Source organism: Phyllostomus discolor, chromosome 5, assembly GCF_004126475.2.
Source record: "Phyllostomus discolor isolate MPI-MPIP mPhyDis1 chromosome 5, mPhyDis1.pri.v3, whole genome shotgun sequence".
NCBI lineage: Eukaryota > Metazoa > Chordata > Mammalia > Chiroptera > Phyllostomidae > Phyllostomus > Phyllostomus discolor.
The window spans coordinates 103,411,014-103,437,846 of NC_040907.2; the positions used below are offsets into that span (position 1 = coordinate 103,411,014).

General features: G+C 39.1%; 1 protein-coding gene across 1 annotated transcript in view; it reads left to right on the forward strand.

Annotated features, from left to right (window-relative positions):
- Positions 1-23,619, forward strand: part of CSGALNACT2 (chondroitin sulfate N-acetylgalactosaminyltransferase 2) — a 37,152-nt gene extending 13,533 nt beyond the window's left edge. Inside the window, 3 exon segments of the mRNA XM_028512749.2 lie at positions 787-868; positions 22,603-22,751; positions 22,753-23,619. Of these exon segments, the coding sequence (XP_028368550.2) occupies positions 787-868; positions 22,603-22,751; positions 22,753-22,899 (378 nt within the window). The 3' untranslated portion in view covers positions 22,900-23,619.
- The last annotated feature ends 3,214 nt before the right edge of the window (positions 23,620-26,833 follow it).

The following is a 26,833-nucleotide window of genomic DNA, read 5'->3' on the forward strand; positions in this document are numbered from 1 at the left end:
AACAAGCAGGTGTCTTTTCTATTAGTTCTCTCGCAAGGACAAGGGGGTTTTCATTTCCAAAGTTCTCAGCCCCTCCCATTTTAGCATTCTGGCCTGAATTTTGTCTGATGCCTGTTATTGAATCAATTTCTATAATAAAGGGGGTGAGAATGTCACATTAGTATAGAGTCCTCATGGCCCGGTCTGAAACTACTAGTGGAAGGAGCTTTCGTGAAGGTCATGAGTTTCATGGGGCCAAAACTACACAATTAGGAAGGTAGTAAGGAAATAGAAGCTGGGTAGGTACCAGATAAGGTTTACTCTGTAGAACTGATCATAATGTATTACAGTATATACAATTGTTGCCCTCAACAATTGTACATACTAGCTTGGATGTAAAGTCCTTGAGATCAGGCACCACACTTTTTGATTGTTAGTAACCTCAGTTTGCACCTTATACAGGGCTTTAATTCAAATAAATTGAAAGTGGCCAGAATCTTTGCTCATGAGGATTACTATACAGGGTGGGGTAAAAGTAGGTTTACAGTTGTGAGTATGCAAAACACAGTTTATTTTTGTATTGTTTATTGTATTATTTTTCCATACAATGACTATAAACTTACTTTTGCCTCACCCTGTACGTTGTTTGGTTTTATAAGGATTTAATAATATAAATGTGTATTGTTCATTATCAGTCATATAAATGACAGGAGAAACTATTTGGAAAGTACTAATTTTTTTCATTGTTTATTAAAATTCTTTCTAGTTTTTAAGGGACTCAATTTACTTTTTTCCTTCTAACTAAAGGTTCACAAAAAGGATTCTGGCTTTTGGCGAGATTTTGGCTTTGGAATGACTTGTCAGTACCGATCAGATTTCCTGACCATTGGTGAGTGCACCTTACATTTAAGGATAGGACTTTACATACTACCTTATGTCATTTTTCTAAAAGATCTCAAATTTGAGTGTTTTCCTCTTAAATTGTCAATGTCTGAGAATAGCTGAAGAGTCTGGAGATAGGAAAGGCAAAATGAGTCTATGATTATTGTCTGTGAATAACAAAAACGAGGTAAGTCATAAAAGTAAAATAAAAAGTAATGTTTCTTCAAAATCAGAACACTAGTTTTTAAAAATATCTTTGCAGTTGACTTAAGTTTTCTAACAAAAGATCTTTACATAACTTTGGTGTTGTACTTACAGATTGTTATAGCAGGAAGTAATGTTAGGTTATCTAGTCCAAGGGCTTTTATACTTTTTGTTGAGAAATGAAACCCCCATTAGTTGTCTATTGAACTGTTATGAAAAATTTCAGTATTTAAAACAAATGAAAAAACAATTGCTCTCTTTGACTGGTTGAAGTTGAAGTGAGGGACTTGGGGTTACTAGTTTAGTCATCACTCCTCTAAACTACAAGTGACCATGAAGAAGTTGGTTGAGGCTTCCTGCCACACTCCAGCTCCATTCTTATGCAGCAGAAAATAAAATGTCAGAGCATAGTTTCAGAAAGCAGACTGAAACTTTTAGCCATGATGGCAGAGTAGGTACTATGCTAGCCTGTTCCTGTCATTACATCAAAATTATAACTAACTTATAAAACAACCACCCTTGGGAATCACCTGAAGACTAGGTGAAAAGAATGCCCATAAATAAGTTGAAAGGAATATAAAATGAGGAGTCTATGACTTCCTTATATAAGGACTATTAACTGGATGATGTGTAATGGGCTAGTTCACATCCACATGTGAGTCAGGAGGGATATCTTGGCTGTAGAGGTTTCCTCTGAGGAGCGAAGGGGGTCCAACCCCACACTGTGCTCCACAGCTCAGACCACCAGTGCTGGGAAGAGTAGTCCCCACAACCTGTAGCTGTAAAAATCATTGGATATTCCGTCCAGTTAAGACAGAGGGCTTCTAGAGTCCCAGATATCCCTATTTAGGGGCCCGAGCACAGGCTTACTTGCTAATAGACACATTGCTCTGAGCTCCAGCTCTGGGGCAGCAGCTTGAAAAGCACCAGGGACAAACAAGGGGGAACTGGATTATCTGGCTTTGGGATGAATGCTGGAAGGGCAGCTCTGTCTAAGACAAGTGCTGGTAGGCATCATTTTCCTTTGTTGAGTTCTCCTTATCACCAGCCTGCAGGCACAGGCAGGCAACCAATCTGTGTCTCCATGAAACTAGTTATCACAGCTCACACCACCTTAGTGATGCCCTGAGACTCCACTCAACCCAACCTGTGCACCACCCTGAACATCTTTCAGCTGCTATTCCTCACAAGCAGCAGGTTGCAACCTGTGCTATGGATTTCCTTAAATCTCTCAAAAGTCCACAAATGCCAAATAATCATCAGTTGGCCTCAGCATACCTTATATTTCTGGTACTAGTATCCAGACTTCAATTTATAGCATAACCACTTCCAGGTGCCTCCAAGCCCAGAACAGGCAGCTACCAAGTGCAGATTTCTTTGTAGCTCCTACCATGTAGCCTCAGGTAAGGTATAGGTAACGGCTGACCTGGGCCTGCATTGGAGCTCCTCCCAAGAGGCCCCAGGAACAACACAGCGAGGCTAGCTTCAGACCACACTAGATCACCAACCAATTATCTTGAAAAAGGACATACCCAATGGATGGACTCCACAAGCACTAGAGTCCTGCTACAGTGAATCCCATTTCGTGGGATCAGTCTCCACTCAACAGCTTATCTGCTATAATCAGTCAGTCAGCTGGAGAGTCAGTCCCACCTACTGATGTGCCAACAGCAATCAAAGCTCAACTACAACAGGAGTACACACACAACCCACACAAAGGACAATCCTGGAGCACCTGTCTCAAGTGACTGGGGAGATGGTGCCATGACACCTATTACAAAGGCCAACTGGCCAAGACTGGGAAGTATAACAGATCGACCTAAGGTATAAAGACACAAAGAGGCAGCCAAAATAAGGAAACAAAGTAACATGTGTCAAATGAAAGAACAGGACAAAACTTCAGAAAAAAGAACTTAAATGAAATGGAGAAAAGCAATATACTAGGTAACAGAGGTCAAAACACTCCTTATAAGAATGCTCAATGAACTTAGGGGAAAAAATAGATGAATCAGTGAGACCTCCCACAGAGACCTTAGGAACGAACCAGTCAGCGGATTAGGTGGACTATTACCTCCTCACAGGACCAAATTGGAATTACAACTAAAATGTAGAATAATCAAGCTGAATAACCAACTGAAGACTGGCTGAATAGAAATCTTATAACCAAGTGTTTACAGAAGAAGCCACATCAAGACTGGTAGGAAGTGTGGAGATGCAAAAGGTGCTGGCCCCAACCCTACCATTGGTGGTTGAGATTCTAGAGGGATATCTCAACTGCGGAGGTTTCCCTTTAGGAGTATGGGGTCTCAGCCCCACACTGGGTTCCCCAGCTCAGAGCCCCAGAGCTGGGAAGAGGTACCCACATAACACCTGGCTCTGAAAATCTGGGAATTCAACTGCCAATGAGAGAAAAGTCTGCTAGAAACCCAGGCACATATTAAAGGGTCAATGCACAAAATCTTATTCACAGCCATTCACCCTGTGCTCCAACTGAGGGAGGACAGAGTGGATGAGAGTCTTGTGAGGAGAGACTGGGTTTTTTTGGCTCCAGAGAGAGAACTGATGGGACAGCCACCAGGGGCCCTGTGCTGAGTCCTCCCATATCACAGACACCATCTTTCTTTAGTGAATCACTCCTCCTCATACAGCATTAGCCTGGGGGAATGCAATAGTCCCACCTTCTGGATTCCCTGTCACACCATACTGCAGAGCTCACATCTTGTAGAGGAGTCAGCGCCTGGGCCCAGAGTGTGGACTTCCAAGCAGATTTGAGGTGTCAGTGACTGAGTTGTGTGGCTCTGAGGTGGAGCCTGCCCCCAGTTTCCTGTGAGCCTGGCCTGTGCCTCTCACCCAGGGGAGATCTACTGGCTTCGTCCTGTGTATTTCCAGTGACCTCATTCTGCTGATCTCAGGCTCTCCAGGAGATCCAGGCAGAATCTGGTACAGATAGAGTTGTGTGATTCTAGGACTGGGACCAGTTTTCACTTTCACATCTGAACTGTACAGAGCCCTCTCTTCATACAGCCAAATCTTGGTATGTTTGGGCCTGATGAACTCTGCTGGTCTTACACTGATGACTCTCTGACACGCCACCATACCACAAAGGTCTGAGGTCACCAGGGGGGTGGCAGCTAGCCTTGGTGTACTGTGGGCCTTTTATTTTAATCCTGACCCAAGAATATGTTTATTGATTTTAGAGAGAGAGAGAGAGAGAGATTTCATAGAGAGAGAATATCAGTTCTTGCCTCCCATATGTACCCCAACCGAGGATCAAACCCACAACCCTTGGGTGTATGGGATGATACTCCAACTGGCTGAACCATGTGGAAGAGCTACTGTGGGACTTTTGCTCAGTGGCTTCAGACCCAACACTAACATGGAGTTTGAACCTATATCAATCTGTTGAATACCACCCAGCCCTACCTGGTGACTCACTGAGAACATACCCCATGCAACTTGAGTACTGCCAGAGGCTCTTTCAGCTACTAGGCTGATAGGCAGCTAACAGGTAGAGGCAGATGGAGGCAGGCAGAGGCAGATACCAGTGTATCTTGGTCCTTGTACTGACCTGCCCTGTGGCTTGGTGCTGGTAGAAGTTGGTTGTGCAGCTTACCTCACATGCACACCCAGGCCTAACAGAGACAGCCACAGATTGTATATTGCCTTCTAACTTCAAATGGATTGCGTGGGGCCAATGAGAGATAGCATCTGACTTTGATCTGCACCAGAATCCGTCCCAAGAAGTCCTAGAAATAATACACCCAGTTGAGGGCTTCAAACATCAGAACAGGATCCAATTAGCTTCAGAAGCAGCACATCCAAAGGGAGATTTCAGCAGGCTCTAGCACCTGCTGAGGCGAATTCTGATTTGTGTGGTCAGCATCCACACAGCAGCCTCCTCATAGCCAGCCACTCTAAGGGTTGACCCCATGCACAAATGGGCCAGTAACAGTCAAGACTCAGTTGCAACAGGAGAGCTCACATAACATACACAAGGGACATTTGTAGAGTACCCAACTCAGGTGATCAATTAGACATTGCCTCTGGGTCCCACAGAACACCTACTACATAAGACCACCCTACAAAGACTGGGAGACGTAGCAGATCTACCTAGTAGACAGAAGCAGAAAGAGTCAACCAAAATTGGAAGACAGGGATACATGTTCCAAATAAAAGAACGGGATAATTCCAGAAAAAGATCTAAATGAAATAGAGGTGATTAGCCACCAGATAGAATTCAAAACAATGCTTAGAAGATTGCTCAAGGAACTTGGTGAAAGAATGGATGAAATCAATGAGAACTCAGAGATAATAAGCATGGAAAGGGACATAGAAACCATAAAAATCCAGTGAGAAATGTAGAATATATTATCTGAAATGAGAACACCCTAGGAGGAGTAGACAATAGATTAGATGAAGCAGAGGATTGAATTGGTGATTTTAAATACAAGATAGCAAAAATCACCTAATTAGAATGGCAGAAAGAAAAAAAGAGTTTTTAAAAATGAGGATAGTTTAAAGTACCACTGGGGCAACATGTAGCATAATAACATCTGCATCATAGAGGTGTCAGAAGGAGAGGAGACAGAGAGATTGAGAACCTATTTGAAGAAATAATGACTGAAAACTTCCCTAACCTGGTGAAGGAAAAAGACACATACATCCAGGAAGCATAGGGACTCCCAAACAAGATGAATACACAGAGGCCTACACCAAGACACATCATCATGAAAATTTTGTTAAAGACAAAAAGAGTATCTTCAAAGCAGCAAGAATAAGACAGTTACCTACAAGGGAACTCCCATAAGACAGTCAGCTGATTTCTCAATAGGAACATTTCAGGCCAGAAGGGATTGGCAAAAAATATTGAAAGTGATGAAAAGGAAGGACCTATAACCAGATTACTTTGGCCAATAAGACTGTCATTTAAAATCAAAGGAGAAATAAAGAGTTTTCCAGACATTACTACCAAACCAGTATCACAGAAAAAGTTAAAGGGTTTTCTTTAAGAAAAAGAAAGAAAAAAATCAGAGGGACATAGTTATAAAGAATAAAATGGCAATAAGTACATACCTATCAGTAATCACTTTAAATGTAAATGGTTTAAATACTTCAATAAAAAGACATAGGTTAGCTGAATGGATAAGAAAACAACACCCCAAAATATGCTGTCTACAAAGGACCCACCTCAGAATGACAATGCACACAGAAAGTAAATGAATGGACAAAAGATATTTCATGCAAATGTTAGTGAAAAATAAAAGCTAGAGTAGCAATACTTATGTCAGACAAAGTAGTCTTTAAAAGAACAGGTATAATAAGAGACAAAGGATACTACATAATGATAAAGGGATTAGTCCAACAAGAGGATTTAACTCCTGTAAACATTTATGCACCCAACATAGGAGCACCTAAATATATAAAGCAAATCTTGATGTATATAAAGAGAGAGATGCCTAGTAATGCAGTTATAGTATAGGGGATTTTAACACCCCATTGGCATTAATGGATAGACCTTCCAGACAGAAAATCAACAAAAAACAGTGGCCTTAAATGACACACTAGACCAGAAGGATTTAACTGAAATCTTCAGAGCATTTCACCCCAAAGAAACAAACTAGATGTTCTTTTCAAGTGCACATGGAACATTTTCTAGGATAAGACCACACCTTTGGACACAAAACAAGTTTCAGTTAATTTAAGAAGACTGAACTCATATCAAGTATCTTCTCTGACCATAGTTGTATTAAACTGGAAATCACAAAAATAAAACACACTGGAAAACGCATGAACACACAGAAGCTAAACAACATGTTACTAAACAATGGGTTGACAGTGAGATCAAGGAAGAAATTTTAAAATACCTTGAAAAAAATGAAAGCAACACAACCCAAAACACATCCCACACATTCCACATCTATGGGATGCAGTGAAAGTAGCCTTGAGAGAGAAATTCTTAGCATTCTAGGTCAACAGCAAGCAACAAGAAAAATCTCCAAAAATATCAGTACACTTAAAGGAACTAGAAAAAGAACAACAAAGCCCAGTGTCAGTAGCAGAAAGGAAATAATAAAAATCAGAGAAGATAAACAAAATAGCATGTAAAAAACAATACAAAAAAATAAATGAAAACAAGAGCTGGTTCTTGGAAAAGATAAACAAGACTGATAAATGTTTAGAGACTCATCAAGAAAAGAAATAAAGAGCCCTGGCTGGTGTGGCTCAGTAGATTGAGTGTTGGCCTGCAAACCAAAGGGCTGCAAGTTTGATTCCCAGTCAGGGCACATGCCTGGATTGCAGTCTAGGTCCCCAGTAGGGGATGTGTGAGAGGCAACCACACGTTGATGTTTCTCTCCCTCTGTTTCTCTCCCCCTTCTCCTGTGTCTAAAAATAAACAAATAAATCTTTAAGAAAAAGAAAGAAAGAAGAAAGAGAGAGGACCCAAATATATAAAATCAGAAACGAGAGAGGAGAATAACAACTGACACCATAGAAATACAGTGGGTTACAAGGAAGTACTGCAGACAACCATATGCCAGTAAATTGGACAATTTGGGAAGAATGGATAAATTACTAGAAACATACAATCTTCTAAAGTTAAAGCAGGAAGAATCAGAAAATCTAAATACATGGATTACAACTAATGAAACTGAAAGAGCAATCAAGAAAGTTCTAACAGATAAAAGTCCTAGACCTGATGGTTTCATAGGTGAATTGTTACCAAACAGTCAAAGAACTAACACCTATCCTTTTCAAACTACTCCAAAAAGTTCAAGAGGAGGGAAGACTCCCAAGCTCTCTTTTTGTGAGTCCAGCATTATTCTAATTCCCAAACCAGAAAGGAACACGACAAATAAGGAAAAGTATAGGTTAATATTCCTGTTGAGCACAGATGCAAAAATCCTCAACAAAATATCAGCAATTGCCCTGGCTGGCATAGCTCAGTGGATTGAGTGCAGGCTGCGAACCAAAGTGTCACCGGTTCAATTCCCAGCCAGGGTACATGCCTGGGTTGCAGGCCATAACCCCCAGCAACCGCACATTGACCTCTCTCTCTCCCTCTCTCCCTCTCTTTCTCTCCCTCTCTCTCCCTCCCTTCCCTCTATAAATAAATAAATAAATAAAATCTTTAAAAAATAAGTTACATTTAAAAAAAATATCAGCAATTGAATTTTAGCAGTACATTAAGATCATACACCATAATCAAATGGGATTTATTCCTGGGATGCATGGTTGGTACTATATCTGCAAATCAATTAACATAATATATCAAATAAAATGAAGGATAAAAGTCATATTAATAGATGCAGAAAAAGCATTTGACAAAATTCATCCCCCAATTTATGATACAAAAAACCTCTCAGCATAGTGTGGATAGAGGAAACATAATAAAGGCCATAACAGACCCACAGCTAACATCATACTCAGTGCAAGGAAAATAAATGTTTCCCTTAACATCAGGATCAAGACTGGCATGTCCACTTTTACCACTTTTATTCAATACAGAATAAGTCCTTCCCTCACCAATCAGTCAGGAAAAAGAAATAAATGGGAAAGGAAGAAGTAATATAAGCATTATTGGCAGGTGACATGGTATACTCTGAGTCCTAAAGATTCCATTGAAAACTACTAGACCTGATAAATGGAGTGAAGTAGAAGGATATAAAATAAATACTCAGAAATCAGTTGCTTTTTATATACCAATAATGAACTATCAGAAAGGAAACTTAAGAAAACAATCTTATAATTGCAACAATAAAAAACACCTAGGAATAAATTTAGCCAAGAAGGTAAAAAGCTTGTACTCAGAAAATTTTAAGACTGAAGGAAGAAATTGAAGAAGATACTAATAAATAGAAGTATATACTGTGCTCATGGATGGGAAGAGTTAACATTAAATGTCTATACTACTCAAAGCAATCGATAGATTCCATGGAGTTTCTATCAAAATACCAATGGTGTATTTCACAGAACTAGAACAGATATTCTAAACATTTATATGGAAGCACAAAAGACTTCAAATAGACAGACCCAGCAATCTTGGGAAAGAAGAACAAAGTTGGAGGTATTACACTACCTAATATGAAACTATATTACAAGGCCATCGTTATAACTGGTATAAAAAAGACATATAGATCAATAGGACACATAGAGAGCCCAGAAATAAACCCATGCTTATATGGTCAATTAATATGTGAAAAAGGAGGCAAGAACATACAATGGGGTAAAGACAGTCTCTCCAAAAAATGGTTTTGGGAGATTTGGACAGATACATGCAAAAAATGAAACAACTACCTTTTTACACCATATACAAGAATAAACTCCAAATGAATCAAAGACTTTATAAGACTCAAAACTATAAAACTCCTAGAAGGAAGCATAGGCAGTAAAAACTCTGACATTTCTCTTAGCAATAGTTTTTCTGATGTATCTCCTGGGGCAAAGGAAACAAAAGAAGAAATAAACAAATGGGATTACATCAACTAAAAAGTCTTTAAACAGCAAAGGAAACCATCCTATCTATGTTGGCTGGTGAGAAAGGGAGGCTCTGCCCTCAGGGGCACTTCTTTGGAAATTTTGGAGTGTCTGTTTCTTTCTCTTTCCTTTCCTTCTGGTAATACTATTACATGTATATTACAGCGTTTGTAGTTGTGCTTCAGTTCTTGAATATTTTTTTTTCTGTTTTTGTTTGTTTGTTTTTTTTTCTGTCTTCTTTGTCTTTGCTTTTCAGCTTTGGAAGTTTCTGTCAACATGTACTCAATCTCAGACATTCTTTTCTCAGCCAGTTCCACCTATTGTCCTACTAGTAGGACATTCTTCATTTTTGTTTCATTCTTTTTTATCTTTAGCATTTATTTTTTATGTTTTCTTACAATTTCTCTTTCTTTCTTTCATTACTCATCTGTTCTTTCATGCTTTTTCCATTAGAGCGCTTAACATGTTAATTATAGGTGTTTTAAATTCTAACATCCCTGCCATATGAGTCTGGTTCTGGTGCTTGCTCTGTCTTTTCAAGCAGTTTTTTGCCTTTTAATATGCCTAGTTTTTTCTTCATAGCTGGACATGACATACTGGGCAAAGGAAGCTGCAATAAATAGGTCTTTAGTAATGTGGTAGTGGGCTGTGGGAGAAGAGGTGCATCTGGACTGTGAACTGCACAAGTGTTTGTCAAACACTGCTCCTCACCTTAGGTGGAACAGGAGGGCTAAAGTGGGTTATTAAAATGCTCTGGAAGTTCTCTGTTGGAGCGAATGTGGTGGCAAAGTAGGTAGGAGCTGATCACATTTATTCAAGCACCCAACTTAGCTGTCTTTCTGGAGAACAAAATTAACAGACAACAAAAATTGAACTGACATAAAGTTTAAAAGCCAAAGCAAGCAGAGGACACTTCAGAAACTGTGTGGTAAAGAGGTTTTATAGGCAAATGGGGAAAGTCCCCAGTGTGGCACCTTAGGCTACAGCTTCCACATGGACAACATTGGACTTCAGAGGAGAGACAGGCAAGTGAGACACGGATCCATGCCCTGAGAGGTTTGTGCAAAGTTGCTGGGGTGGAAACAAAAGGCGTGCAGGCACACACAGCTAGCTGGACACCAGAGCCAGGGTGGTGGTCACCAGCTGGCCCAGGACAGTCCCTGGGCAGGGCACCCCGAGCCATGGCTCCTGCATGGACAGTATCGGACTTCAGATACTGAAAAAAAAGCCTGGTCCATGATAGTAGACTAGTGGCTCCCTCCCCACCTAGGGTAAGAAAAAGACCTGCTCAGAGAAACAAAAGGTGCATAGGGTGTGCAGGCACAGACACACAGCTGGCTATGCACCCAAGTAGGGCAGTGGCCGCTGGCCAGTCAGGGATGGTGCCAGAGAGTGGTCGAGGTCCTAGCTGCACCCAGAGCTGGGAGAAGAGAAGGGCCACAACTGGCCATGTCTGTGATAGACTCTGGACATGCTTCATGAATTGATCGAAGGGGTGTGAAGTGAGGTAGTTTATACACATGCAGAGGCACAAAGTGGAGAGTGTGGGTCACACAGGACTCTGAGCGTGTGGGCTAGAAACTAGGCACCTGTGATTATTGCAGCCCAGAGTGAGCCCACTTCAGAACAGAACCACCACAAAGTAAAAACAGCCCACCCTCCACTGTCTGCAGGAGCGGGTAGGATCTGCAAAACCCGCAAGCATGCTTATTAACTACCAGCGGGGGGGGGGGGGGGCACTCTCTTTTCATTTTCTTTTTTTTTTTCCTTTTTGTTTTTTATTCAAGAGTAAAACAGTAAGTCCTGGAGCTGAGAGAAAACCAGAGACAGTTCCAGAAAGAAGTCAGAAGGCAAAAATCAACATCAGATAAAAAGCTCACCTTGCCCTTCATTAAAACTTGCATTGTTTTTTAATTTAATTTCTTCTTTTTGATTATATAGGTCATTCTTATTTGTTCATTATTTCTGATTGTCTTGTTGTGGCTTGTTTTTCTCCTTGTCATTGTATCTTTTCTTTTTTCATTTCATTCAAATTCCAAATAACTCTCCACTCTTGGTCTTTTACTTTTTATTATTTTTATTCAGATTATATATTTTTTTTCATATTGTTATTCCAAAGACCATGCAGCACCCCTCCCTCGTCTTTATCCATTTCACCATCTTCCTGAGCTTTATTACTGTTATGGTAAACTTATTTGCTCTCTCACTACACTGACTTCCTATCCCTTACTCTCACTATTGCTTCTTCGCCGAACCTTGCATAAGTGCTTCTCTTTCTTAAATCAGCACACATTTTTCTCCCCCTCTGATAAGAGTCTTATTTCTTTTCTTCCTTATATAAACAGTGGATAGTTAGGCAAAATACCATGATTACTGCTGTATTGCTCCAACGGAATTTATAGTTGTTCAGTATTCATTGAAACCTCATAGAAACCCTCCCACCCCCATCTTACTCCATTTCACCTCTCTATGCCCTGGATCAGTAGAGTCAGGAATCTTATTTCATTATTTTTTAATTATTTTTATTTGTTTTGGTTCCCTGTTTCTCAACCTAGGCTTTACTTCTTATTCTTGTTTTTCTTTTTTTTTTCATTTTTGTTTTTCTTTTACTTCTTACCTTCTTACTCTTATTAATTTGCTTCCACATTCTCTTAAAATCATTTATTTCAAGATATACATTTCATATTCAATTTTTGTTTTAGCACAATATTCTTATTCCAGTTCCACCTTTATACAACTTGTTTCAGCTGTCATTGTTATTGACCCTACTTGTGATTTTTCTCCAGTTTTGCACCCATTGGTCTAGTACCTTTTTTATTGTACCTCAGACCTCATAGTATACTTTTCCCTTTTCTTACCACATTGTTCCTATCATCCTTACCCTTACGTGTTTTACTATGTTTAAAATGTTCTCTCCCTATTTTAACCTCAGTTCTATCCCTACCCTTATCAATTCTCCTCCCTCGTACCACTTAACATTTTCCCTCTTTGATCATCTCATATTCCCTTTGCCATATCTTTTAATATCTGTAAGCTCTCTTCTCCTTTATCCTTTATCATTATTTGCTCAAGTGCAGTGAGATTGCTGGTGTGGTAGGGCAGTCCCATTTGCTGAGATACATTCAGTTGCTTTGGTAATACTGCTTTGTTAATCAACACTTACACAACAGTGTACAAGACAAGGTGGGCGTTGTGACTACCAGTATCCTGCTAGAGGGGATAATCCATCAACATAGAAGCTACCAGCAAGTACAACAAGAGAGCCGCCACATTTGGAAGAAGGGCAACCCTCAACCATCCAAAGAGATCACAGAGACTGCACCACTAAGGCACACAGAACCTTTACCACAGAAGACCACCCCACAAAGACAGCTGATGAAGCAGGACATCCTGGACCACAGCAATACCCAAAAAGTGTCACTTAAAATGGGGAGACGAAGAAAGAGGTCCCAATCAAAAGGAATGGAAGAACACCCAGTAAAGAGCTAAATGAATGTGAGGCAAGCAGTCTATCAGACACAAAATTTTTAAAAATGGTTATGAGGATGGTCAAGGAACTCAGACAACTACAAGGAACTGAGTGGGAAATACAACAATATGAAAAGGAAATAAAACTATAAACAAGAATCAGGAAGAAATCAAGAGTACAATGTCTGAAATGAAAAATATACTAGTAGGAATTACAAGCAGGCTGGATGAAGCACAGGACCGAATTAGTGAGCTGGAAGACATGTAGAAAAAAATACCCAGATAGAGCACCATCATGAAAAAAGACTCAGAGTACTAGAAGAGCAGGACAACATGAAACATAACAACATTTGAATCATAGGAATACCAGGAGGAGAAGAAAAGGAGCAAGGGGTAGAAAATCTGTTGGAAAAAATAATGACAGAAAATTTTCTTAAGTTGGAGAGAAGAAAAGCCATGTGCAGGAATCACAAAGGGTCCTGAGAAAGATGAGCCCAAAGAGGCCTACTCTAAGACACATGATAATTAAAATGCCAAATTTTAAAGACAGAGAAAATCCTAAAAGTAGCAAGACAGAAACACTAACGTACCAGGGGGCTCCAATAAGGCTAGCAGCTGACTACTGAACAGAAACACTACAAGCCAGAAGGGAATGGCAAGAAATATTCCAAGTAATGAAAAGGAATGGCCTGCAACCAAGACTGCTCTACCTAACAGGGTTATCATTTGAAATGGAAAGTGAAATAAGGAGTTGCCAAGACAAACGAGGGTTAAAACAACACATGTCTACCAAAGCAGCACTGCAAGACTTGCTAAAGGGACTATTCTTAGAAGATTAAAGAACAAGAGTCAAAGAGGGGAATACAGGTAGAAAGGGGGAAAATGGCAATGAATAAGTACCTATCAATAATAACCTTAAATGCAAGTGGATTAAATGTTCCAATCAAAAGACATAGGGAAGCAGAATGGATAAACAAACAATCCACACATTCTGCCTACAAGAAACTCACATCAGAACAAAAGACCTACACAGGTGGAAAGTGAAGGGTTGGAAAAAAAATATTCCAAGTAAATGGACAGGAAACAAAACCTGGGTTAGCAATACTTATATCAGACAAAATAGACTACAAAACAAAGGCCATACAAAGAAACAAGAAAGTGACTCAGACACCTGCCTGCAGTGTCCGTGGCATTATGGATGAGACACGAAACAAATTCACATGGACTACCCAGTCCTGTGGAGGAACAGGAACAGCATAGCTACCCTTTCAAGGGGAGAGTGCCTTGGAGTGGCCTGGCCACTCTCTCAAGAGGTGAGTGCTCGCAACTCTTGCCTTGATAGGCTTTTATTGGGTTCATTTTGCACAGGAATACAGGTAAACCTCATTAATCATTATCAGGCAGTAAGAATCAAACATACAAAGAACTCTGAGGGCCTATTTTGAGTCAGGGTCAGATAGATAAAGAGCCATAAAACTTTGAGGAACAAACTCACTTCTTGCTTGGACCCTTATCATTTAACTGAGAGCATTCTAAACAAAGCAGGTTTCTCATGATTTTACATATTATTTCTTAGGTCTGATCACCCTAGGGAACTCACCCTTTCCAGCACAGGGTGACACCCACCACCAGCATTGTTTCAGATTTAAGGCATTGTTTCAGGCTTAAGTCAGGCACGGGAAGTAAGGCAGCCAAGAGATTAGGAGACTTGTTGCAGACAGAATAAGGACTCAGGCTATGTCAAAACTGAGGGACAAGGGTCCATCACCCCCTTTTGCTATAGTCCCGCAAGTCCTTCCCTGGGGCCTCCACATGATTGTGCATGTCTTAGGTCGTCGCCCCCTTGGGGAACCTTACCCATCATTGGCTAACTGATCAAGCATTGGGAGCCAGGCAGGGTGAAGTAAAAGGAGCAGAATTGGCTCCCCTGCCAGGGAGATAAGCTTTGTCTCATTAGTGGCTTATGGTTTGAAGGTTGCTCACTCAGTCCTAGCCATGGAGGGGGTTACACCCTCTGAAACCAGGCAGGGTGGTTCCCAATGTGGAAGGACACTACACAGTACTCAAGAGAAGAATCCATCAAGAAGACATAAATGTTGTCAACATGTATGCACCCAACATAGGAGCACTGAAATATGTAAGGAAAATCTTGGAGGACTTTAAGAAAGATATAGACAAGCAACACACTTACAGTAGGGGACTTCAATGCCCCACTGTCAAAAATGGATAGATCTTTCAAACAAAATATCAACAAGGATCTTGAGGCATTGAACAATGCCCTAGACCAAATGGACTTCACTGATATATATATAGAACCTTTCATCCCAAAGAAGCAAAGTACACATTCTTTTAAAATGACATTGGAATATTTTCAAAGATACACTACATAATAGAACACAAAACCAGCCTTAAAAGGGTCAAGAAAACTGAAATTTTACCAAGCATTTTCTCAAACTACAAGAGGCTGAAACTAGAAAACAACTTAAAACAACAAACAAAACAAAAAAAATACAACTCAGCCTAGCTGGTGTAGCTCAGTGGATTGAGCACAGGCAAAGAACCAAAGGGTGGCCAGTTCAGTTCCCAGTCAGGCACATGCCTGGGTTGCAGGCCAAGTCCCCAGTGGAAGCCACATGAGAGGCAACCACACATTGATGTTTCTCTCCCTCACTTACTTCCACCCTTCCTCTCTCTCTAAAAATAAATAAGTAACACATTTTTAAAAAACTCAAAAACACTGGCTGGCATAGCTCAGTGGATTGAGCGTGGGCTGGGAACCAAAGTGTCCCAGGTTCCATTCCCAGCCAGGATACATGCCTAGGTTGCAGGCCATAACCCCCAGCAACCGCACATTGATGTTTCTCTCTCTCTCTCTCTCCCTATCTCCCTCCCTTCCCTCCCTAAAATAAATAAATAAAATCTTTAAAAAAAAAAACCCAAAACTCAAAAACACTCAAATTCATGGAGACTAAATAGCATGCTATTAAACAATGAATGGGTCAATAATGAGATCGAGAATGAAATAAAAAAGTTTCTGGAAACGAGAAAATGAACATAAAATAGCCTAAAACTTGTGGGACACCACAAATGCAGTCCTGAGAGGGAAGTTTATAAGTGATACAGGCCTACCTAAAAAAGATAGAAACATTCCAAATAAAAAAAACAACCCTACATCTACAAAAACTGGAGGGACAACAAGAAGCAAAGCCTAGAGCTAGTAGAAGGAAGGAAATAACCAATATCAGAGCAAAATTAAATAACTTAGAGACTAAAAGAACAATTCAAAGGATAAATTCAGGAACTGGTTCTTTGAAGAGATAAACAAAATGAACAAGTCTTTATCCAGGCCCATTAAGAAAAAAAGAGACATATGAGCAAGATGCAGGCATAGGTTGATACACTTTGCTTCCTTACACAACCAAAAGAAGGACAACAACAGATTTAAAAACAAAGAATAACCAAAATTGCCAGAAAATTGAACTGTATAGAAGACCAACAACCAAGGAGTTAAATAAGAAATATGCATCCAGACCAGTAGGGTGGAAACAAGCAGCCAGGATGGAGGGCAAGGCAGACGCTGGTGGATGGGGGTGAGGGAGGCAGTGGCTGGCACAGCAGTTCATCCCACATTTGCGTATGGATAGACCAGGAGGAACAACTGGTGAGCCAGACAGACAGCCTAAACCAGGGATCTAGCACCAGAAAATAAAGCCTCAAAACCTCTCACTGAAACAACCTGTGTTGTCAGGAGAAACTCCCAGCCTCACAGGAGAGTTCCTTGCAGAGACTCATAGGGTCCTAGAATGTACACAAGCACACCCACCTGGAAACCAGCACCAGAAGGACATTGCTTGTGGGTAGCAGAGAAACTGACAGCCTGCCAAGAGCTGAGCAAGTGGGTTTGCTCCCTCTTGGACCTATCCCCCACATACAGTTCCACAACACAGTGACATGGATTGCCCCACCCTGGTGAATATCTAAAGCTCTGCCCCTTACTCCATAACAGGTGAGCCAGGACAAAAACAAAAAATGTGGCCCCAAATGAAGGAACAGATCAAAGCTCCAGGAAAATTACTACTAAGTGATGACGAAATAGCCAGTCTATCAGATGCAGAGTTCAAAACACTGGTAACAGGATGCTCACAGAAAGGGTTGAGTATGGTCACAAAAATAGAGGGAAAAGTCAAGACTATTAAAGTGAAATAAAGGAAAATGTATAGGAACCAACAGTGAGGAGAAGGAAACTGGGACTCCAATCAATGGTTTGGAGCAGAAGGAAGAAATAAACATTCAGCCAGAACAGGATGAAGAAACAAGAATTCAAAAAGATGAGGAGAAACTCAGGAACCTCCAGCACAACTTTAAATGTTCCCACATCCAAATCCTAGGGGTGCCAAAAGGAGAAGAGGAAGAGCAAGAAACTGAAAACTTATTTGAAAACATGGTGAAGGATAACTTCCCCAATCTGGCAAAGGAAATAGACTTCCAGGAAGTCCATGAAGCTCAGAAAGCCCCAAGGAAATTGGACCCAAGTAAGCACACACCAAGGCACATCAAATTACATTAGCCAAGGTTAAGATGAGAGAATCTTAAAAGCAGCAAGAGAAGAGGAGTTACCTACAAATGAGTGCCCAGTAGACTATCAGCTGATATTTTAAAGAAAACCTTACAGGCAACAAGGGGCTGAAAAGAGGTATTCAAAGTCATGAAAGGTAAGGACCTACATCCAAGATTATTCTACCCAGCAAAGCTATCATTTAGAATGGAAAGACAGAGAAAGTGCTTCCCAGATAAGGTCAAGTTAAAGAAGTTCATCATCACCCAGCCTTTATTATATGAAATGTTAGAGGGACTTACCTAAGAAAAAGAAGACAATCAAAACTATGAACAGTAAAATGACAACAAACTCACAACTATCAACAACCGAACCTATAAAAACAAAAATGAACAAAAAACTAAACAAACAACTAGAACAGGCACAGATTCACAGAAATAGAGATCACATGGAACATTATCAGCAGGGAGTGGGGACAATGGGGGAAAAGGTAGGGAATAAGAAGCATAAAGGATAGGGACAAAATAGATGGAGAGATTAAGAATTGTATGGGAAATGGGGTAGAATGGGAAATGGAGAAGTCAAAGAACTTATATGTATGACCCATGGATATGAACTAAGGTTGGTGAATGACAGTAGCAGGGAGGTTAAAAGGCAGAGGGGAGTAAAGGGAAGAAAAAAATTGGACACCTGTAATAGCAAAATCAATAAAATATATTAAAATTTAGAAAGAGTACCCAAATAAAGTCAGAAATTACAATTGATACAACAGAAATACAGAGGATTGTAAGAAATTACTACAAACAACAATATGCCAAAAAACTCCAAAACCTGGATGAAGTGTACAAATTCCTAGAAAACCTATAATCTCCCAAACTAAACCAAGAAGCAGAAAGCCTGACCAGACAGATGACAGTTAGTGAATTGAAGCAGTAATCAAAGAACTCCCAACACACAAAATCCTTGGACTGGATGGTTTCACAAGAGAATTTTACAAAGCATTTAAGAAAGAGCTAACCCATATCCTTCACAGACTATTCCAAAAATACCAAGAAGACAGAACACTCCCAAACTCTCTTTATGAAGCCAGCATTGTCCTAATCCCAAAACCAGACAAAGACACAACAAAGAAAACTACAAGCCAATATCGCTGATGAACATAGATGCTAAAATACTCAGCAAAATATTGGTAAACCACATCCCACAATACATTAAAACAATCATATGCCATGATCAAGTGGAATTCATCCCAGGGATGCAAGGATGTTACAATATTCTTAAACCAATAAATATAGTACATCACATAAATGAAAGGAAAGGCAAAAATCATATAATCATATCAACAGATGCAGAAAAAGCATTTGATAAGGTGCAGTACTTGTTTATGATAAACACTCAGTAAAGTGGCAGTAGAAGGAGCATACCTCAACACAATAAAGGCCATATATGAGAAACCTACAGCCAGCATCTTACTCAATGGACAAAAACTAAAAGCTTTCCCACTAAGATCAGGTACAAGACAAGGGTGTCCACTTTCATCATTGCTATTCAACGTAGTATTGGAAATTCTAGCCCCAGCAATCAGACAAGAAAAAGAAATAAAAGGTATCCAAATTAGAAAGGAGGAAGCAAAACTGTCATTGTTTGAAGATGACATGATAGTGTATATAGAAATCTCTATAGACTCCAACAAAAAATTACTTGACCTAAAAAGTGGATTTGGCAAAACAGTGGGATACAAAGTGAAGATCCAGAATTCAAAGGCATCTCTGTAACCTAACAACAAAATATCAGAAACAAAAATTAGGGGGAAAATCCCATTTGCTATATAGCAACAAGGAAAATAGAGTACCTAGGAATAAACCTAACCAAGGTGGTAAAAGACCTGTACTCAGAAAACTACACAATACTAAGGAAAGAAACTAAGGATGACATAAATGAAGCATATACCCTTGTTCATGGATTGGAAGAATTAACACCATCAAAATTTCATTTTACCCAAAAGCAATTTATAGATTCAACATAAGCCCTATTAAAAGCACCAATGACATATTTCACAGATACAGAGCAAAAGATTTCAAAAATCTTATGGAACCATAAATGACCCCATATATCCTCAGCAATTTTGAGAAAAAAAGAACAAAGGAGAGATCACAAATCTGATACCAAACTATATTACAAGGCCACAGTAATTAAAACTGTCTGGTACTAGCATAACAACAGATCAGCTGGCAACACAAGGTCATGGAACAGAATAGAGAACCCAGAAATAACTCAAGTGCCTATGGTCAATTAGTAGTTGACACAGTAGCAGGAACATAAAATGGAATAATAGCCTCTTCAACAAATGATGTTGAGAGAATTGGATACCTACATGCACAAAAACAAAATTCAACCACCTGCTTACACCATACACAAAACTAAATTCACCATGGATAAAAGACTTATAAATCGCAACCTCATAAGAGTCCTAGAGGAGAGCATAGGCAAGAAAATTTTAGATATTTCATGCAACAGTATTTTTACTGACATATCCCCTGGCACAAGGGATATAAATGAAAGAATAAACATATAGGACTACATCAAATTGAAGAGTTTCTGCACACCTAAGGAAAACAGTCAAATCAAAAGGAGAACATCCATATGAAAAAAATATATTGCCAGTGATAACTCAGACAAGGGTTCAATCTCTAAAACATATAAAGAACTCACACGACTCCACTACAGGAAGACAAACATCCAGGGAAATGATGGGCAAAGGACCTGACTAGACACGTTTCCAAGGAAGTCATACAGAGGACCCAGACACACATGAAAGGATGCTCAGTATCACTAGCAATTAGAGAGATGCAAATTAAAATCACAAAGAGGCTTACACACCAGTCAGAATGGCCATCATGACAAATGACAAACAAGTGCTGGAGAGGATGTGGAGAAAAAGGGAATCCTAGTACCCTGTTGGTGGGAATGCAGATTGATGCAACCCCTGTGGAAAACTCTATGGAATTTCCTCAAAAACTAAAAATGGAGCTGCCTTTTGACCCAGTAATTCCACTGCTAGGATTATACCCTAAGAAACCTGAAACACCGAAAGAACTATGCACCCCAATATTCATAGCAACACCATTTACAATAGCCAATATTGGAAGTAACCTAATGCCCACCATTAAATGTGTGGATGAAAAACTGTGGTACATTTACACAATAGTATACTACACAGCAGAATGAAGAAGGAACTCCTACCATTGTGGCAACATGATTAGAATTGGAGAATGTGATGCTAAGTGAAATTAGCCAGGTGATGAAAGACAAATACCATGTGATCTCACCTTGTAAGTGGAACCTGATCAACAAAAACAAACGTGCTCAAAATAGGAACAGAGACATGGAAACCAAGAACAAACTGACAGTGGCTGGAGGGGAGGCAGGAGGGGAACAATTGGGGGAAAGAAGGGGAAAGAGTCAGGAACATGTATAAGGGACACATGGGCAAAGATACCCTGGGGTGAAGAGGATTGAATGTGGAAGATAAGGGAGGGGAGGGTGGGCAAGAGTAATGGGGGGAAACAATGAGGACAGCTATACTAAAGAACAATTAATAAAATAAATTTGGTGTGTTTCAGAACCATTACTTCCTTTCCTCTGCTGAATACATTAGGGTTTTTTCTCCCATCTTCACTGTTATAACCTTGTAGAGCTCCTAGAAGTAAAACTCATAGAAGGTAGGGGCCCTCCTATGAATAGTCACTCCTGGAGTTGAGCCTCTGGCAATTCATTGATTACAGCTGAGATTTGTCTACCCTTACACTGGTTCCCCTGGAGATTTCTACTCATAATTTTTCTTCTAATAATTGTGATTTTAATCCTACCCATCTATCATGTCTCTCCAGCTTGGGGGCAGGGAGGCATTTTGCCCCAAACTGTGACCTTATTTCTCTGAGTGGTGAGAAAAGTTTTTGGTTTTTTAATTTGTTCAGTTTTTAAAATTTGTTGTTAGGACAGAGTGTTGACCTCTAAGGTCTTTACATGCTGAACCAGAAACTTGAAGTTCCCCATTTATTTTAAGTATCTACACCATCCCTGACATTTGAAGAATTTATTTGTACTTAAAAGGAGAAAAAGCCCAGATACATCAGACATGGCATTTAGTAAAGCTGTGACTATTTAAAGTAATGTTTTTAGTATTTAAGAATCTTTTGGAGCTTTTCAAAAAATAACTGAAAATGGTTTGTGTTCTCCATGCTTCATTAAAAAGTTTTTTTTGTTCAACTCAACTCCCATTCCATATGCCCTCTGTAGTTAGCCTTCTGCCATGTCATTCTCTCAGAATTGTTCTACACAAGGTTCTAAATGGCATCTGTGTTACCAGATCTACTTGATTCCTTTTTATGCTCTTAGTTGAGCACACTTCAAGACATTTTCTTCTCTTAACTACTGTGATAGCACATTTTTCAGAATTTTCTCCCTCCTCTGGGGCCATTTCTCAGTCTCTCTTGTAGACTTATCTTCCTCTGCCTATTTAACCTCTATTTATTAGCATTTAGACTTGGACTCAATTTTTTTATAAACCATTCATTTCACCCATTCCTTGTATCTAAATCATCTGTGTGCTCATTCTTAAATTTATATCTCTAGCTTAGACATTTCTTTTATTTCCCCACTGGTAAGTATTATGCAACCCAGAAAAACTTACATCTCAAAGGAGAGAAAGAAAACATAATAAAATATTAATGGTGGTTAGATTATGGGTGATTTATATTTCTTTCTCCTTGACTTTCTAAAAATTTTCTATAGACTTTGAAGTCTACAAAGTAGTCTCAAATATTTAATTTCATTTCATTACTCTCAACAACAGACTGAACTCCTAGATGTCATCTGGTAACTGGACTTCCAAACCAGGACATCAATCCTCAACATGAGGTGTTTATGGGCTATATTCCATGACATCTCATTTGAAGCAGAATGTTTAAATCTTTACAAGATTTGACTATGTTCCAGCTGCTAGGAAGTTACTTAGAGTGTTAATTTTGATCCCACAGGTGGATTTGACATGGAAGTTAAAGGCTGGGGTGGAGAAGATGTTCATCTTTATCGAAAATACTTACATGGTGACCTCATTGTGATTCGGACTCCGGTTCCTGGGCTTTTCCACCTCTGGCATGAGAAACACTGTGCTGATGAGTTGACCCCCCGAGCAGTACCCCCGCATGTGCATCCAGTCCAAAGCTATGAATGAAGCCTCTCACTCACACATGGGAATGCTGGTCTTCAGGGAGGAGATAGAGACACATCTTCACAAACAAGCATACAGGACAAATAGTGAAGTTGTTGGTTAATGTAATCATTACTCCAAACCACAAGCCAGCACTGAACCTCAAACCAGCACTATTTATTTAGCCTTAATTCCAGTTCCAAATGGAGTGCCTCTTTCAGAGAAGACATGCTTATGTTTTGTGTTCTTTGTGACATTACTTTACTCTAGCAGTTTAACTTCATAGAAAAGAGAAAGCAACTGTTTTGATGCAAAGTCTGCACTATGGAATCATTGATAAATCAAAATTTGGTGTTTGGCTCCAAAAATAGTTTTGAGTTAGTTTCTGCTCTGTGCCCATGTTCTTATGTGTCCTGGTTGCATCTGTGATGATGATGGGTAAGAAGCATCTTGTTCCTGCAGGAATGGAGAATTACAGATGGAGTGTGTGGACAAAGGTTTTTCACCTGCCAACCACTGGGTCAACTTGCTTGGTTTTTAAATCAAGCAATCAAGATCTTTGGTTGGTTGCTTGAAGAATCCTTTTTCACTGAAGAGGATACTTAAATGACAATTCTGAAATCCCCAACCAGTCAAACAACCCCCTCTTGTTGTTTAGGGTCCCCTAAATGTCTGTTTTTAAAGAAATAGGTAATAGTAGGAAATACTTAGAATATATGACTTGCTTAAAATATAATGTTTATTACTCTGTCATCATGTTCAGGATTAGAAGTCAAAGTTTCTGTAGACTGTTTTGAACAAACTACAGTCAGCATGGAAATGTCTTTAACAGACATAATTATGTTGGAGCACAGGACACCAGTGGTCTGGGAACATCATGAGCCAGGGCTTATAAGGGCCTTCTAGTGGTGGGTGGTTCAGAATAGATGAGCATAGCATAGTGCTATGTGTTTCTGCTTTACACCTGTCTCATTTAGCATGGATCCATATGTATTTAGTGTGTGTTTTTCCTAATATGTGAATATATGCTACATCTGTATTTGCATTATTATAATACTTTTGAGTTTATAGTTTCACTGAAGGGAGAAAAGCAAAATGAGGTATATGTAACATAAGATCACACTGATTTGAGGAAAGGGGAAGAGAGGAGAGCAGTATGAATGGAATCTGAATCACAGAATATTTTAGAGATGTATATTACTTGCAAATAGTAGGATGTTTTGATGTATAATTATATTAAAAAGACAAGATGAATAAGAAATGGGATTCAGCGAGGACTATACTATGTTATATCACACATGGATCTTTTACCATTGGGTCAATTGCTAGATCCAGAAATTAGATATGATGAAAGGCATGCGTAGATTTTTTAACCTTTGACTTTTAAAAAGGAACCTGTGTTATATTCTCTCTGTTTGTATATAAAGCTCTGAGAAATTGCAGAAGAAATCACAGAGCACATTATTCTTTCGACTCAGTAAATCATATCATCTAAAATATGAATTCCAAATTTCTTGGTGCTATATGAATTCAATTTTATGATAACTCTTACTAATTACCCTTATAAGTTGTAAGATGTGTAAAATGTTCTGTGCAAAGTTATTCAGTGTGTTGGCTCCTTTTATGTATAAGTATTATGAAGACCAGTGAAAAGTGAGGGAACCTAATTATTTTCAAAGGTAAGTTTCAGCTTGTTTTGTGACAGAATCAAATGATTTTATCTTTCCTGTTTTTTTTAACTAGCTTTTATTTTAAAGATGGAAGCTAAGCATGGAGACATTACCATGTTTTTTACATTAAATGATACCAATAAAGTATTTTATTACCAAAAATTAAGTAAAAATGTGATAATTTCATTCTGTTGTAAAATATCTTAAGTACAGAGATGTGTATAGCACATAATTGTATACTTTAAAGATAATAATGCAAACACCAGGACACCAGCTACCCAGATTAACATACAGAGCATTAACAGTAAAACACCTTCTGTGTGCTGCTGCTTAATCACCTAGCCTCTTTCTCCATAATAATCACCAACTTGATGTTTAGGTAATTTTTTACATTTTTCTTCTTAGTTTTCCCAACTGCGTTTTTATATCTACCCAGCTAATTTGTATACATATTATTTCAGTATATATTTTTAACTTTCAGGTTTTGAGGTTCACCCATGTTAATCTCAAAATTAATTTGTTTTTATTACTGATTAGTACTCCACTGTGAATACAGTCATGCACTGCATAATGACCTTTTAGTCAATGACAGGCCATATATATGACAGTGGTCCCATAAGGTTAAAATGGAGCTGACAAATTCCTGTCACCTTGTGATGTTAAAATATCAGAATTACTGTCTTGAGGACTAAGGAGTACACCATTGCCTTTAAACCAACTATTCCGGAATGTTTATTGAAACCCAACTATATGTTTAGTTAGCACTGTTCTAGACACTGTATACCACAGTGAACAAGAATAGTGGAGCTTAGCCCTGGCCATGTGGCTCAGTTGGTTGGAGCATTATCCTGTGCACCAAAAGGTTGCAGGTTTGATACCCGGTCGGGGCACATACCTAGGTTGTGTGTTCAGTCCTAGTTCAGGGCACATACAGGAGGTAACCAATTGAAGTTTCTCGTTTCTCTCTTTAAAAATCAATAAAAGCATATCCTTGTGTGAGGATTAAAAGAAAAGAGTAGTAGAGTTTATACTATAGCTCTGGAGAGTCCTGGTCAGGGTAGCTCAGTTGGTTAGAGTGTCATCCCAGATGACACGCCAAAGTTGCAAGTTTAATCCCCAGTCAGGGCATGTACAAGAATAAACCATGAATGCATAATCAGTGGAACAAAAAAAAATCTGTTTTCTCTCTGTCTCTGCTCCCGCTCGTTCTCAAAATTAATCAATAAATGTACTTCTGGAGAGACGTAAATTGTAGCACAATGCATTACTCACATGTGTGTGGTGATACTGGTATAAGCAGACCTATGCTGCCAGTTATACAGCATACAATTATTGTACTTAATAATAATAATAGTAATACAATCATTGTACTTAATAGTAAATGACTGTGTTACTGGTTTATGTATTACTATACTATCTATCATTATTTTAGAGCGTACTCTCACAAAAAAATGTTTGCTGTGAAACATTATGTGGTATTACACTGGCAGCAGCCTCCTACAAATCATGTTTACTGCTTCCTCTTGATTATATCATTTTCTTGTGCTTGATTTAATGTTGTGTTTGATAAATTTAGTGTAGCCTAAGTGTAGTGCAGTAGTGTACAGTAATAGCCTCGACCTTCACATTCACTCATCACTCACTCACTCACTCACTCACCTAGTGCAACTCTAGTCCTGCAAGCTCCATTCATGGTAAGTGCCCTCCCTACACAGGTGTACCATTTTTTAACTTGTATACTGTATATTTAGTGTACCTTTTCTATGTTTAGATATGTTTGAATACACACATACTTAACCATTATGTTACCATTGCCAACAGTATTCAGTACAGTAACATGCTGTACAGGCCTGTAACCTAAAAGCAACAGGCTATTCCATATAGCCTAGGTGTGTAGTAGGCTACACCATCTAGGTTTGTGTAAGCGCACTCTATGATGTTCACACAGGGATGAAATTGCTTAATGACACATTTCTCAGAATGTATCCCATCATTAAGCAGCATGTAACTGTATACTACAGTATTCTACTTTTATAGATATTTGAATTTGTAGATTTTTGTTGTTTATTTGTTTTTGGCCATCACAAGCAGGGTTGTTATAAATACCACTTTACATGTCTCTTAAAAATGTGAGAGTTTCTCCAGGAGTGATGGTGCTGGATCATTTGTGGTATGCACATTCAACTTACTTTCCGAAGTAGACTGACGACATCCAGCACTGTGAGAGAGCTCACTTTGCATTCTAGGCACTACTTAATTTTGTCAGGCTTATTAATTCTTGCTAATCTAATGGGTTTTAGGCATGAATCAATGGAACAAAAATTGTAATTTGCATTTTGCCAGTCATTTTGCCCATTTTTCAGTTCATAGGAATTTTTTATGTATTCC